This window comes from Neophocaena asiaeorientalis, unplaced genomic scaffold, assembly GCF_003031525.2.
Source record: "Neophocaena asiaeorientalis asiaeorientalis breed wild unplaced genomic scaffold, Neophocaena_asiaeorientalis_V1.1 scaffold438, whole genome shotgun sequence".
NCBI lineage: Eukaryota > Metazoa > Chordata > Mammalia > Artiodactyla > Phocoenidae > Neophocaena > Neophocaena asiaeorientalis.
Genome location: NW_020173491.1, coordinates 4,691,567 through 4,706,967, shown reverse-complemented (window position 1 = coordinate 4,706,967; position 15,401 = coordinate 4,691,567). Strand labels below are relative to the sequence as shown.

The following is a 15,401-nucleotide window of genomic DNA, read 5'->3' as shown; positions in this document are numbered from 1 at the left end:
TCATGGGTAGTCAAAGAATATGTTTAATAAAAAATAATTAAACTTCCATTTGCTCTATAGAACATCATAGAAAGTAATTTAATAAATTACAAATGACTTTTTAAGACGTTTGCTCAACTACAGAAAGCAAATTCAGACTACACAAAACACAACTGGTAAATATTGCAATGTCCAAAAGAAAAATTGGACTAAGACTTGAATCATGAAACCTGAAACAAGGGCTATAAATACAAGGCAATAACAGCTATAATTCTTTTAGTAACTACCAACACATACTTGGATATCCTTTCAACTGCAACTTTAGTATTATGTAATTCTACTGATTTCTTTTCTTATAACCCTTAACTTTACACAACCATGTTTGCATGTTTTTTTAAGCTGATAGCTGGACAACTTTTCCCCAATCAGTACTAGATAGAAGTGTCTTGAAACCCAAGAGAATGTTTAAAGTTAATACTAGCCTTAATGCTTTGAAAACTGCAACTGCCTTATTACATAGAAAGAGAATCACTAAGATGTTAATAACCAAATTCATTTGATCATAATTAGGAAAATACTTTATCTCATAAATTTGATATAAATTAGATTTTAGTGACAAGATCTAGGGCTTTTTTCCCCTTTATTTTAAATTGGAGACAGAAAGAAATGAAGATCATGTGGGTATAACTAGGGGGAGAGAAGGGAAATGTGGATGGTGCTGAAATACTTTACCGGCAAACTAAGTTAACTGTGTTTGAAAAACTTTGGCTATCTCATAGGTGTATTCTAGTTAAACAAAGGTGCAATACTGCAAAGGGAAGATACTAAATATGTAATATATCATTTTCATGATGAAGAATTACTACCCACTTCTCCTGGAAGGGCATTATAGTGACTATTGCTAAGACATTGCATAAAGGACTATCAATTCAAAGTACTATTTTGGGAAAATACAAAAATCAATACAATCCCAATGGAACTTATATAATTTTGTAAATACATATAACACTGTCTCTCTAATAAGGGGTTAGTTATTTTACATACAGAAACATAATTTACTGGTAAAGGTCTTGGAAAATCCAATATAATTGCTTAATTCATGACAAAGCAATAGAGTTCTATCAAAACATACTAAAAGTTATTTTTTCTCTGGGAGAGAAGTGAGGTACTTTTCCCCTCGCAAACTTTATCACTGACTTATTTTTAAGTACCAGAAAAACGCTAACACTTGTCTCTCCTTAGGATATAAATGATATTTTATTTCCAATTCAGTTCTAATTGTTTTAAATGTATATGAAGGTGAACCTGGACCTCTACCTTGTCAGAATAATAGCAGCTTTAGCAGGAGAAATTGTATCACAAATCAAACAGACAAATTTTACATGGTAAAGGGTTCTAAGAAATTGATCAGAAGCCTTTGGCTTCATTTTTTGTGGTTCATAAGAGTAACGTGTATTTTTTTGAGATTATTCAAAGTGCATTTTCAAAATGGGCAACTCAGTATATTTAATATAAACTGATAACCCAACACTGATTCTGGGCAACATTTAGTTTGCTTATACGTAGAAACTCAAAATGAATTGAGACTATCTGCATATTACTTTACCCTATTATCTGTTAATTCCGGAATATTTCCATGACGTAAAACACAAATAGAAATCTACACAAATAAAGCAAACAAACAATTTCTTTTACATGAAGTATGCTGTGTTGAAAGTTCTTTTCAGTGGCATTTCATGAGTTTGCCTTTTCTGAACCCTGGAAACAGACATTGCTCATCTGAGACAATTATTTCTAATAGGAGGCCAAACTTTGAAGAGCTGAAACTAAATATGTCTAGAGGGTGCCAAAGTTACATGACACAGGATTATTTCATGACTTAATTTTACTGATTTTAAGAGTGAAGCTCAGCAAAAAGCAAGTCATATTTCTTGCCAGATTAACATGATATATAGGATGTGTTTAAAAAACCCCTGAAAACAAGTATAGAATTAGAAACGAATGTAAACTTCCTAAACTAACTCAGCTGAGGTAACAGGTAGCCAGTTAAATTGGCTGATTGGGAAACTTATTTCTTCTTTAAAACACACTTGTACCTGAATTGGACATATCAGCAGTGCATCACAACACTAGAGCATTTTCATGTAATTAAAGCAATGGATGGTGATGTAGATTCTACAGCTTTCATGACATTCATTAGCTGCCCAAATTATTGCTGAGTTTTGATCTGTAAATTATAGGTGTCAAGGAGGCTGTAAAACTATATTCAAATTAAATCAGTAATATGCATAAAGTATTCTGTGTTCACTGCAAATATATTAAATATACAACTCTTATTGAGCATAATTTTCATAAAATTAACCCCCAACAAAATTATAATGCCTTTTGTTGTAATTTTACACCTTTATGTATTTGATAGTACATACGAGTTCAGAAACTTATGAATCTTAAGAAATATTACATGCAAAACGTCTCTGAAAGCAGTTTGCACTTCTAAACAAATAACTGAAATGTTCAGTCAGTAAGTTACTGATGCACTCAACACTGGGGTATTTACAATTAATAATTAAAGAAAAAAAATCCAAACTCAGTTCATAATTTAAGTGCAGTCTGGGAATCAGTCTTCATTACTCGAATCTGAATCCTCAGATGACGATGGTGTACTATCAGATCCAGATGAAGCATCAGCTTTCTCTGAACCCTCATCTGTGCTGTTTTCATTGAGAGGACTCGGTTCAGTTCCCCCTTTGTCTTCCTGATCTCCAACTCTGGAATCTTCTTCCTTTACTTCTACAGACTTAGATGAGCCTAAGTCACTGTTTTTATTTTTCTGTACATCAAAAGTATTGGACTGGGACAAAGTTGGAATATGAAGATTAAGGCCTGGAGTGAGAAGCATCCCTGGATAAAGTATATTGGATAGTAATAGTGGGTTAAGAGCTAACGGGTTGGCAGCTGCAGCTGCACTTAATGCAGCAGTAGAGGATGTTGAAGGAGAACTTGACACAGAGCTTTCACCACCATTCTCTGAATTTTGGCTCTCTGTCCTTTCTTTTTTTCCTTCTAGCTCCGTAGAGTCATTTCCCTTTTTTTCTTCTGTTCCAGATTCTGTAGGCTTTGTCAGGGGTCCTCCCATGCCCAACAGATTTGGCAATCCAGTCATTCCTGACAGCAGCATGGGGAACATGGCAGCCACGTTTTTAGCTTCTCCTCCAGAAGAAAGGCCAGCAGGCATTCCCATGAGCCCTGCAGTCACTTGCAGTGACTGCAAGTTTTGTAGGTTTTGTTGTAAGGCCTGAAGAGTTGGGAGGTCCACACCTGGAAGTAATCCATTGGCTAATAAAGGACTGCCTGAAATACTGGTGGCAGTTGCAGCTGCCGCTGCCGCGGTGGCCTTTGCAATTCCACTTTTAGGCCGTCTCCCTCGCCTGCTTACTTCCTCTCTCACAACGGGACCAGTGAGAATACGTTCATACATACTTTCTGGAAGAAATCCCTAAAAAAAAAAAATCCATCAATAATAACCATTTTCAAATAAAATCAATAGCTATTAGTTTGTGATACAAATAAGCTATTAAAAATAGGTAATCATTCATAAACTTATTCTGTATTGATATAACCAATTATGAGAGAGATAACCCAATTTCATCTTATACTAAGTAGTGGCTTGAAACAGCTCTTTTTCTCATTTTATCTTAAGAGGGCAGAAAGAGGTCTCTGGCCCTCTTTTATACTGTGAGGCATAAGTTAGTAGAATAGTTCTGGAAAACAGAAGGTCCGAAGAAATTTTTTCATGAGGGTTACTACTGCCATGCCCTTACATTTTTCACATCACCAATTGCTCTAGAAGACTAAAGGAGTGCCCCTCTTCTAATCTGGAAGAACAATAAGCAAAGGACAGAAGAAGTAAAGATTAAAATGAGATGCTTCATATGACTCTTTCCTGACTATCACTTTGGGAGTAAAGGAGACAGAGCCAAACCGAAAAAGATAATCAACAGGGGGGAAAAATCACTTGTCTCAGAACAGCAGTAGCACCTGCAGACTGGGAAGCACCAAGTCCAGGGCAATGGAGGGCAACCTATGCTACTTTCTTGAAATTCTCCCATGATTTTCTCAGGCTCAAAACTCCTAGAAGTAAAAAACAAACAAATGAACGAAAACTCCTAAAAGTTTTAGGAGTTTAGAACCACTAGACCAGCACTGTCCAATAGAAATAATGTAAGCCACGTATGTAATTTAAAATTTTCTAGTAGCCACAATTAAAAAAAGGTAAAATACGTGACACCAATTTTAGCAATATAGTCTATTTAACATAACAAAAGCACTGTCATTTCAGTATGTCATCTATGAATATTATTGAGATATTTTATATTCATTTTTCCAAACTAAGCCTTCAAAATCCAGAAACAGTGCTTCACACTTACAACACCTCCTACTTCAGACTAGCCAAATTTCAAGTGCTCAATAGCCACATGTGCCTGGTGGCTACCATTTGTGACACTGTAGCTCTAGACAGTGGTTTGAAAGACTCTCATGGGACTATTTTAAAATTTTGTCTAGAACTGATCAACTTATTTGTTCTCTTTACAAAAGCATTAGGGTTCACTACAGAAAACAGGACGACAAAAAAATACAAAGAAAAATATCATCCATAGTTTCACTGTTCAGAGAGAACCACTGCTAACATTTCAGGATGTGTGCTTCCATCTTCCCCTTGTGCATATAAACAGATTTTACAATTCTCTTCACCTCTTTTCTAAAGGAAAAAAAAAAAATAGAATCATACTGAACATAGGTTTACTGCCTGTCTTTTTCATTTAGACACCTGTAGACATAATAGCTATTATTTATTCAGCACTTACCACATGGTTAGGCTTTGATACTCCAAGAGCTTAACTACTACCCCATTTAACAACACTGTGAACTTTTTCTCCCTTGTCACTAATGTTCTTTTTAAGATATAATTTTTAAAATAGTTGCAGATTTTCAATATACTGATGGACCATTGGTATATTCCCAATTTTTATTACTGTATTATGATGAATAACCTTACATATATATATCTTTTCCCATCTTTGTTTTCTTAATATGCCTTTTAATCAATCAATCAATTAATTAGGCCACGCTGTGCAGCACATGGGATCTTAATTTCCCAACCCGGGATTGAACCCATGCCCCGTGCAGTGGAAGCACAGAGTTCTAACCACTGGACCGCCAGAGAATCCTGCCCCTGCCGCCCAATATCTTTGACTATTCATGTGGTATTGCTCAAATAGTATCTTAGAGATTAAAATAAACACAAATCAGCATATATTGATTCTGCATTCTAACTCAACAGCATCTGAGAAATCTGTAACATATTCTGCAAAACAAAAATTGTGAACTAAAAAATACCTTCATATATTCTTGGAATATTTTGTTAATTTTTAAAAATAAATTTATTTTTGGCTGTGTTGGGTCTTCGTTGCTGCGCCTGGGCTTCTCACTGTCGTGGCTTCCCTTGTTGCAGAACATCGGCTCTAGGTGCGTGGGCCTCAGCAGTTGTGGCACATGGGCTCTGTAGTTGTGGTGCATGGGCTTAGTTGCTCCATGGCATGTGGGATCTTCCTGGGCCAGGGATCGAACCTGTGTCCCTTGCATTGGCAGGCAGATTCCTAACCACTGCGCTACCAGGGAAGCCCTATTTTGTTAATTCTTAACTTAAAATTTAATCTAAGTTATAATTAAATGGCATCTAATTTTAAAAATGATGTCTGAATTAGTATTTATGAAATACTCACAGACTGCTTAACAACATCTCCCCATTCAGGAGCTACTCCATATTCTGTATTTTCTTTCAGGAACCGACATAAATCTTTCAGAGGGGGAGCAAAGGCACCTCCAACCTATAAATGAAAAACAGATTGTTAGACACTTAAAAGCACTATTAAATATGAAGACATTTCTTGCTTTTATTCTGTGCTGTACAGAGTTTATTTTTTAAAAACACATGTATTTGTTGAACCACTTTTGACAATCTTTATTACATTAAAAAGGACTACCACAATCCACAAGAACTATTAATATACTATATAAACATGTGCTAATGTAAATTTTAAATGTCTTTCTTTAAAATTAATTAATTAATTTTGGCTGCATTGGGTCTTTGTTGCTGTGGGCAGGCTTTCTCTAGTTGCGGCGAGCGGGGCTACTCTTTGTTGCGGTGCACAGGCTTCTTACTGTGGTGGCTTCTCTTGTTGCGGGGCACGGGATCTAGGTGTGCGGGCTTCAGTAGTTGTGGCATGTGGGCTCAGTCATTGTGGCTCGTGGGCTCTAGAGCGCAGGCTCAATAGTGTGGTACATAGGCTTATTTGCTCCGCAGCATGTGGGATCTTCCTGGACCAGAGATCGAACCTGTGTCCCCTGCACTGGCAGGCGGATTCTTAACCACTGTGCCACCAGGGAAGTCCCTTAAATGTTTTTGAGTTACTGGAACAGTAAAATAAATAACTACCATTTACTGTGAAATTACTATGTTGGGTAGGCAGTGTAGCCTAGTTAAGAGTATACCCTTCGGAGTCAGACTTACCACCTACATGAACTAGGGTAAATCAGTAAATCTCTTTGAACCTCAGTTTTCTGATCTGCAAAATGGAGATAACAACACCTCCCTCATAGGGTTTTATGAAGATGAGATAATTCAAGTGCCTCAGCAAAGGTTCTGGCACATAATAAATATAAACTATTATTATTATCATATTACCAACTATTGTGCTAAGGACTTTAGAGTACATAATTTATTTTGGTACTCACTATATCCATTTGAGAAGGTATTATTTCTATTTTTCAAATGAAGGAACTAAGCCTCAGAGAAGTTACACAAGTTGCCTAAAGCTAGCTAGTAAGTGTTAGGATCAGCTTTCAAACTCAGGTCTCAAAAACCCATGCACTTATCTATTATGTAAACTGATACCCTAAAAGTATAAAAATATACATATCCCTTTAAATGTTTAAATGATTTGAACCTACCAATTTAATGTTCCTTTGGAGTCTAAAGACACTTCTTGAATAATTCCTTTTTCCACACCTTTTTGAATGAATACATACTATATCTTGTTAGGATACAGACAGGGTTTAATATAGCCAGTTGTAATACCTATAGGTATTCTTATCTAGTATTTCCTATAATCTTTACTTAGCCTCTCAAGTTTCTGTTGCCATCTCCTTTTTATTATGACCTTCATTAAGCTCCAGTTTACACTGGAGGCCCTCTGTATGGTTTATGGGGATTCAGCAAGTGGATCTTTTCCTTAGTAACTGATCAATCTCAAGTCTGCACTCTAGAAACTCAGAACAATAAAGAAATCTACAAACTAAAGGAAATGAACAGGACTTTTATCAGGTTACAACAATGAAAAATAAAATTTAGGGTGTTTAATGTTAAACCTAACAAGTAAAAATTTAAAAAAGGGTTCCATTTCCTTAAAACTGGCTAAGAGAAATTTATTCATATCTAGAAATGCTAATTTCATTATAAGATGAAGTGCAAAGATTTGTAACACAATCTATGCGAGCATAAAATTAAGTAAAATGCAACTAAAATGTCATCTTGTTCTTCCCCTAATACATCTATGACATCACTTTAAAGCACTAACAAAAGCTGAATAAGCTATCTCTACAAAATTGGGGAAAAATCAGTATTAATTTTAATGAGTGCATATGATAATATTAAGACAATTGTTATTTTAAAAGTAGTTTTCTTCCAATTTCAATATTTCTTCTGAGAAAGTCAAATGATTTCATGTATTTTTATACTAGCAGTGAGGTCATTTAACAGAGAGCAAGACAGAACTAGGGAATTAATGTGACCTATGCAGGGTAATTTAATTTGTGAGTGAAGGAACTCAATGAGAAATGTGCTGTTCTTACTCTGAGGCCATTTCTTCTTTCTTACTTATTTTGTTGCTTGCTCATCAGAATAGAAAACAATAAAAATGTCAAAGCTATGAACTTACAAAAGGGTGCCACAAGTGTTCTATCATTTACTTTAGGAGGTAAAAGAGACATATACCAATCCCAACATAAAACAGACACAATTTGGGAAAACAAATGTTGAGCCACATTTGGTTCAGAAATAGACTTTGGAAAAACCTGACTGTTACCATTCATCAATCAATAAAGCAAGAAGGTAAACACAGGGATACTATTAGTGTATAAGGTACCTTTGTTTAAGACATTTTATTTCCATCTATCAGAAAATTATGTAATATGCCCATTTTGATAGAACGAGACACTTAACAGCCAAATGATGGAAAATCACGTGACAAATAAATAAATCTATAATGGCCATGATGAGAATAGTGTCCCCTTGTCAACAGAGTTTCTCGACTTTTGCACTACAGACATTTTGTACTGGTGGTGTACGGGTTGGCCCCTGTGCTGCAGGAGGTGTAGCAGCATTCTGGGCCTCTATCCACTAGATGCCACTAGCATCCTTCCCCTGCTCACCACCTCCCCAACACCCACCTCCTTACTCCAAAGTTGTGACTACCGAAGATATTTCCAGACGTTGCTAAATGTCCCCTGGAGGACAAAGGTGCCCCCTTTTGAGAACCACTGACTTACATGTAGTGCTCTTGCTCAGGGCCACTGCTTAGGCACAGATAATGTAAACTAACTTGCTTATTTCATTCAACAGCTTAGACAAAGATGTGGGATTTGAAATTAAGACTGCATAAAATTGTAGTCCATGTCTTTTCCCGCAAATCTACATTTAACCCAACCAGGTCTGTTAGAAAATACTGCATAATGAAGTAGTGTTCTAGAGATCTCTTAAGCAGTGAATCAACATGAAAAATTAACAACAAATATATAAATACCTTTCTGGCATTTCTTCTGTTAATCAGCTGAACACGTTCTTCTCCAGTGAGACTATTCACATCTAGTTTATTGGGGTTTCTGCAACGATGCCTTTTTTGCTTGGGTCTCCCCTCATGGAGCTGCATTCTCTAAAACACATGGACAAAGGAATGGCTTGAAAATCTAACTGTGCAACTAGTACAAATAAGCTGATCCAAGAAATTTAGTCATATAAAATTGAAGATATGTTATAGATAAGATATATTAATACAGTTGACCCTTGAATAGCATGGGTCTGAAATGTGCAGGCTCACTCATATGTGGATTTTCTTCAATAAATACGTACTACAGGACTACACGATCCATGGTTGACTGCACCCAGGGATGCGGAATTGAGGACACGGAGGGCTAACTGTAAAGTCATACTCAAATTTTTGGCTGTGGGGGTGGCATGCATCAGTACTTCTGACACCCATACTGTCCAAGGATCAACTGTTTATATTATATATTGAAGATTTATATTATATCATATATATTCTATCACATATCTTCAATATATATTAAAGAATTTACCCCATAGCTATATGTTAAAAATATTTAAGGTTTAAATATTTTTATATTAATAAAAATGCTGAATAAGACAATGTTACATGAACCTTTTCCTCAAATTATATATTTAAACAATTATTCAAGGCAATTAATAATAATCAGTATTATCTTTCTGTATGAAAGTAGGCTCCTGAAATGAGGAGGACATTGCTAGTTCTTTCCTTAAATGCCCTCAAAGATCACTGTATTTCTAGAGTGTTATTTGAAGGAGTTATCAATAATGCTGGAAGAGCTTCCTCTTTACATTTTCTCCTGATGAATTTCACCTGAAACATCAGATTTTCTCAGTGCTCTGATAGCATTTATATGTGTACTAGTGGCTTTCATTTCTCTTCATCTCACTAATAAACTTTCTTATCTCTTTTCACATAATCCTCACAATACTCAAAGATATTATTCTTTTCTAAAAAAATGTATTTATTTATTTTGGCTGCTCTGGGTCTTCATTGCGGCGTGCAGGCTCTAGAGTACGCAGGTGGGCTGTACAGCACGCGGGCTCAGTAGCTGCGGTGCGCAGGCTCTCTAGTTGCGGTATGTGGGATCTTAGTTCCCCGACCAGGGATCAAACGCGGGTCCCCCTGCGTTGGGAGCACAGTCTTCACCACTCGACCACCAGGGAAGTCCCCCAAAGATATTATTCTTATTTTACAAATGGGAATCAAGGCTCAGAGAAGATACCTTCCTCAAGGTCATGCAGCTAGCAGGTGGCAATAAAAACTCTATCAAACCATGCTGCTCACCTCTGTTAACAACTGTTAACAAAGTAAGGCTTGGTGTCTGTAGTCATTTCTAAACAATTAGAAATTCCAACAGACTAAAGCTCAAACTCTTCAGCATGGCATACCAGTCCCATCACAGCCTGGACTGAATTCACCTTTTCTATCCAATTACTATTACCCCACTCATTCCCTCACATACTCTGGAATATCAGACTAGTCACTGTTTTATGACTATATCCTTTTTAGACTCTCTTCATAATTGTTCTGTAATGCCTAGAGTATCCTCCGCTTATCCTGCCTAGAATAAGTAGGCATTTGACCAGTATTAACCTGGTCAAATGCCTACTTATTCTTTTATCATCCACCAGTCATGTCAGCTCTATTTTCTATCTTTTCCCAGATACTCTGCTTGGGCAGAGTAATTATTCTTTTATCAGTTTCCATGGCAGTTTATACATACCACTGGTATAGTACATATACCATGTTATGATCATTTTGTTGTAGAGATATCACAGCAAAGTGTGAGATCCAATATACCATTAATGTAAAGTGCCCTTGGAAATCATACCAGTTGTTATCTTGTATTCTGTACTCCAACAAATGCTACTTATAACAATGTTTTAAAATCTTAATAATAAAGTTATATAAAAAATTAGGACAAAAGGTTTATTTGCAGGGAAAATGATGAACTCCTATAAGTTAAAAGAAAAAGTAATAAAGATTCCTTTGCAGTGGGAAGAGGAAGGTATGACAATCTTCAGAGACTAGAGTATAACTGCCATGAGGGCAAGAACTTTATATTGTTCACTGTTTTATCCTAAATCCCTTTAAATAGTAACTAGCACATAATAGTTGCTCAATAAAAATTTACTGACTGAATAAATGGTATTTTCTAACATGTTAATAAGTATAGGGTTAAACTAACAATTCTCATTATTTTTAGAACTGCAATACTCATTTTATGATTGCTCACCTTACTGACAACCCTTCCCCTCATAATTACAAGAGCTTTATTTGGTGCTTTTTTTTTAAATCAAAAGAATTAAGAGAAAGTTTATTTGAGAATTTGTGGCATCTTTTGAAAAAATTAGGGATATGAAAGGCATTCAAAAGCCAAGACTGAGGCTCCCTATTTTAGACTACCAGGTTATCTCTTGAGGACAATAATAGCAATGTAAAATATTAAACTAAATATATATTACAGATACAAGTATATAAAAATATATATTACAGTCACATTCTAGGGACTGGAGCTTCTGTGGTTCTTTTGCATGAAAAAATAAGGTAATGAATTTTTTTGTTAATAAAATAACAATCACTTTACCTTTATATATCACTTTTTAGTCTCCAAAAGACTTTCGTTTTTAATTTTTTAAATCACTGACTCAGTAAATATTTACAAGGAGCTAGATACCATCCTCTGTAGCAGGAATTACGTGCTAAGTCCTGGGGATACAAGGTGAATAGGACAGCCCTTAAGAAGTTCATGGGGTAGGGGACGACTTCAATGGGTTATCCAATTAATCTTCATAATGGAAGCAGATAGAACAAACCCACTAACTTCATTGTACAGAGGATATACCATTACTCTTTTACCTTCTAAAATATATAGAAACATCAAGGGAGACTGATACAAAATTTGGTACATCAGCATCTGACAGTAAAGCATTACAAACTTAAATAATAGATTTCTATGAGTAAGAAAGACATACGCCCATAAGATAGTGAGTAGAAAGTATTTCAGAGGATAAGAAAAATGCAAATTAATATATCTGTTCTCCTCTTTGACTAATATAAACCATGCACCTGATGAGAACCAGAAGGTGTATTCTTATGAGATCTTAAGTGTAGCAGTTTGAACAGTGGATTTAAGACTTACTAGCTGTGTGGCCTTGCACTATTTATTGGGTTGGTCAAAAGGTTCATTTGGTGTTTTCCATAAGATGGCTCTAGTAGCACTTAGTTGTCTTTAACTTCATTCGAAACAATTTCGTTAGACTGTATTGTGACAGCTGTCATATCAGCGTGCATTAAAAAAAAAAAACTTATCAAAATTGGTGAATTTTTGCGTAGCCATTTTAATACTGAAGGTGGAAGAAAAAAAGCAACATTTTCGGCATACTAAGCTTTATTATTTCAAGAAAGGTAAAAACACAACCGAAACACAAAAACAGATTTGTGCAGTATATGGAGAAAGGGCTGTGAGTGATCAAACGTGTCAAAAGTGGTTTGCAAAGTTTCGTGCCGGAGATTTCTCGCTGGATGGTGCTCCATGGTCGGGTAGACCAGTTGAAATTGATAGTGATCAAATTGAGACATTAACTGAGAACAATCAACATTATACCACGCGGGAGACACCGGACATACTCAAAATATCCAAATCAAGCGCTGAAAATCATTTACACCAGCTTGGTTACGTGATCGCTTTGATGTTTGGGTTCCGTGTAAGTTAAGCAGAAAAAACCCTTCTTGATCGTATTTCCGCATGTGGATTCTCTACTTAAACGTAATGAAAACGTTCCGTTTTTAAAACAAATTGTGACAGAAGATGAAAAATGGATACTGTACTACAATGTGGAACAGAAGAGATCGTAGGGCAAGCAAAATGAACCACCACTAACCACACCAAAGGCTGGTCTTCATCGAAAGAAGGTGATGCTGTGTATATGGTGGGACTGGAAGGGAGTCCTCTATTATGAGCTCCTTCCAGAAAACCAAACGATTAATTCCAACAAGTACTGCTCCCAGTTAGACCAACTGAAAGCAGCACTCAATGAAAAGTGTTTGGAATTAGTCAACAGAAAGCACATAATCTTCCATCAGGATAACTCAAGACCGCATGTTTCTTTGATGACCAGGCAAAAACTGTTGCAGCTTGGCTGGGAAGTTCTGATTCATCCCCCATATTCACCAGACACTGCATCTTCAGCTTTCCATTTATTTTTGTCTTTACAAAATTCTCTTAATGGAAAAAATTTCAATTCCTTGTAAGACTATAGAAGGCACCTGTAAGAGTTCTTTGCTTAACAAGATAAAAAGTTTTGGGAAGATGGAATTATGAAGTTGCCTGAAAAATGGCAGAAGGTAGTGGAACAAAACGGTGAATATGTTGTTAAATAAAGTTCTTGGTGAAAATGAAAAATGTGTCTTTTATTTTTACTTAAAAACCGAAGGCACATTTTGGCCAACCCAATATTTAAAATTTCAGTATTTCCATTTCTTTATAAAGTTATAATGATGCCATTCTGATAAAGTTAGGGGGTGTTAAATTAGGTAATCCATGCTAAGTATAAAGCCAAGCACACAGCTAAGTCTCAATAAATGTTTACTATGATCATTTTTATTATTTTAAAACAAATTATTTGTGGGAAAAGATTGCAAGTTTTGTAACTTTACAATATTCATTGGGTCTATGATAGTACTCTGTATATGAGAGGTAATTTTTATTACTTAAACACTTATTGAATGCAGAATGGAAAAATGGAAAATGATATTGTATTGTATCGAAAGATAGTCATTATTTTTTTCTGCTAATTTTCCTAAATCTTGGGCAGAACATATAAGTGGGTGAGAATTTATGCTTCATCATTATAGGTGTGACCAATCACAGAAGTAAAATATACCAAGTTTTATAAGGCATCACCTACAGGAATAAAAGCTCCTAAATCTTCCACATAACCTGGGTGCTCCTTAAGCCATTTTTCCAAATCCTTTCTCTTCGGTGCATCATCGCCTGCAAGTCTTGTCCCATCTTTAAGATTAATAACTGGAACGGGACTTTCTGTATCAGGAATTCCTTGAGGTTGAGTATAGGATAGTGCTGGATTTATCCCTGTAGAAATCTGTGAGGTGGTTAAGCCTAACGTAACCTGTAGAAAAACATCAAATGACAATTTTATTTCCATGCTTTAGCATTCTGATTTTGGTCCAATGAAGCAATTCTTTTTGAAGAGGAAAAAAAAAGTTGTTTAAAGGTCAGCTAAATCTTTCAAATTTAGAATTTTCATGAATCTTAGCCAGTGCTGGATTCTACTGAGATACAATCTAAAGCTATATAGTATACTCCTAATTTTCTAATTATCTTTATTATTCTACAAAACATTCACAAACAGCAATATGTATATTTACTAGAATTGAATTTTGGACTCAAGAATCAGTAGTTTTTAAGCATTGTTTTACTTACATGATTAGGTGGTTTATTTCTGTTGAAAAAGAGGATGTCAACACCTTCTACATTCTTCCTCCTTCCCCGCCTTTTTTTGACTACAGGCTGGTTGTCTAATAAAACTCCATTGGCACCAAGGGTTGATTGAATGGGAGTACCTAACAAATTAAAAATGCAAAAGAGTGATAAAAATCTAGTTCTTAAATTAAACGTAATTACTTTTCTAAATACATAGACATTTTGCGGGGGTTGGGGAGGGATGGAGTGGGAGTTTGAGATTAGCAGATACAAACTATTATATAGAGAATGGATAAACAACAAGGTCCTACTGTATAGCACAGGGAACTATATTCAATATCCTGTGATAAACCATAATGGAAAAGAATATGAAAAAGAATGTATATATATGTATAACTGAATCACTTTGTTGTATAGCAGAAATTAATATAACATTGTAAATTAACTATACTCCAATAAAATAGAATAAAATAAATAATGCTTGTAATGATACTCATGATCAAAGAAAAAGTTTATTTAAAAAAATACATAGAAATTTAGCTCTTATTTTACAAGCAGTCAGACAAAATCAAGCAATTCTTGGATTAAAAATACTACCTCATTTCTCATTTAAAAACCAGGAGAATTGTAATCTAGGTCTCTTTCAAGTTTTGACTTGTCTCCTCAAATTTTTCCCCTGGATAGTCACACATCTTTTCTTTTGTCCCCTTTTCGAGGAAGAACCATGCCTTTCTCATGTACAAGACAAACCTTTCCCCCTTTTTTGAACCCATTAATTCCTACTTTTTCTAAAAGTTTGTTTCATCATTTATCTTTGTTTTTTTGTGCCAAAATATCTTACTCTACATTAGATTCTTATCAACTTAAAAACATGGTCCAACTCAAATAAAAAATAAACTTCTTTCGGCTTTTTCATAACTTTCAAAACTTTTGAAAAGTTGGTTGCTATTATGCTCCCCTTTCTCACGACAACCTCACTCCTCAATTCCCACAGTCCACTCCTGCCCCAGCCTATTTAAGGTATTTTCTTTAAGACCACCACTGTTTCTTGCCAAATTAAACTGACCCTT

General features: G+C 35.4%; 1 protein-coding gene across 8 annotated transcripts in view; it reads right to left on the bottom strand.

The window, feature by feature from the left end:
• Positions 1-15,401, bottom strand: part of CHD9 (chromodomain helicase DNA binding protein 9) — a 244,148-nt gene continuing 228,747 nt past the window's right edge. For all 8 annotated transcript variants that reach the window (XM_024747342.1, XM_024747341.1, XM_024747344.1 and 5 more), the window contains 5 exons: positions 14,332-14,471; positions 13,796-14,017; positions 8,841-8,969; positions 5,763-5,867; positions 1-3,475 (listed from right to left, as the gene is read on the bottom strand). In XM_024747342.1, coding sequence (XP_024603110.1) covers positions 2,597-3,475; positions 5,763-5,867; positions 8,841-8,969; positions 13,796-14,017; positions 14,332-14,471 — 1,475 coding nt within the window. In that variant the 3' untranslated portion in view covers positions 1-2,596. The remainder of the gene's footprint in view (positions 3,476-5,762; positions 5,868-8,840; positions 8,970-13,795; positions 14,018-14,331; positions 14,472-15,401) is intronic.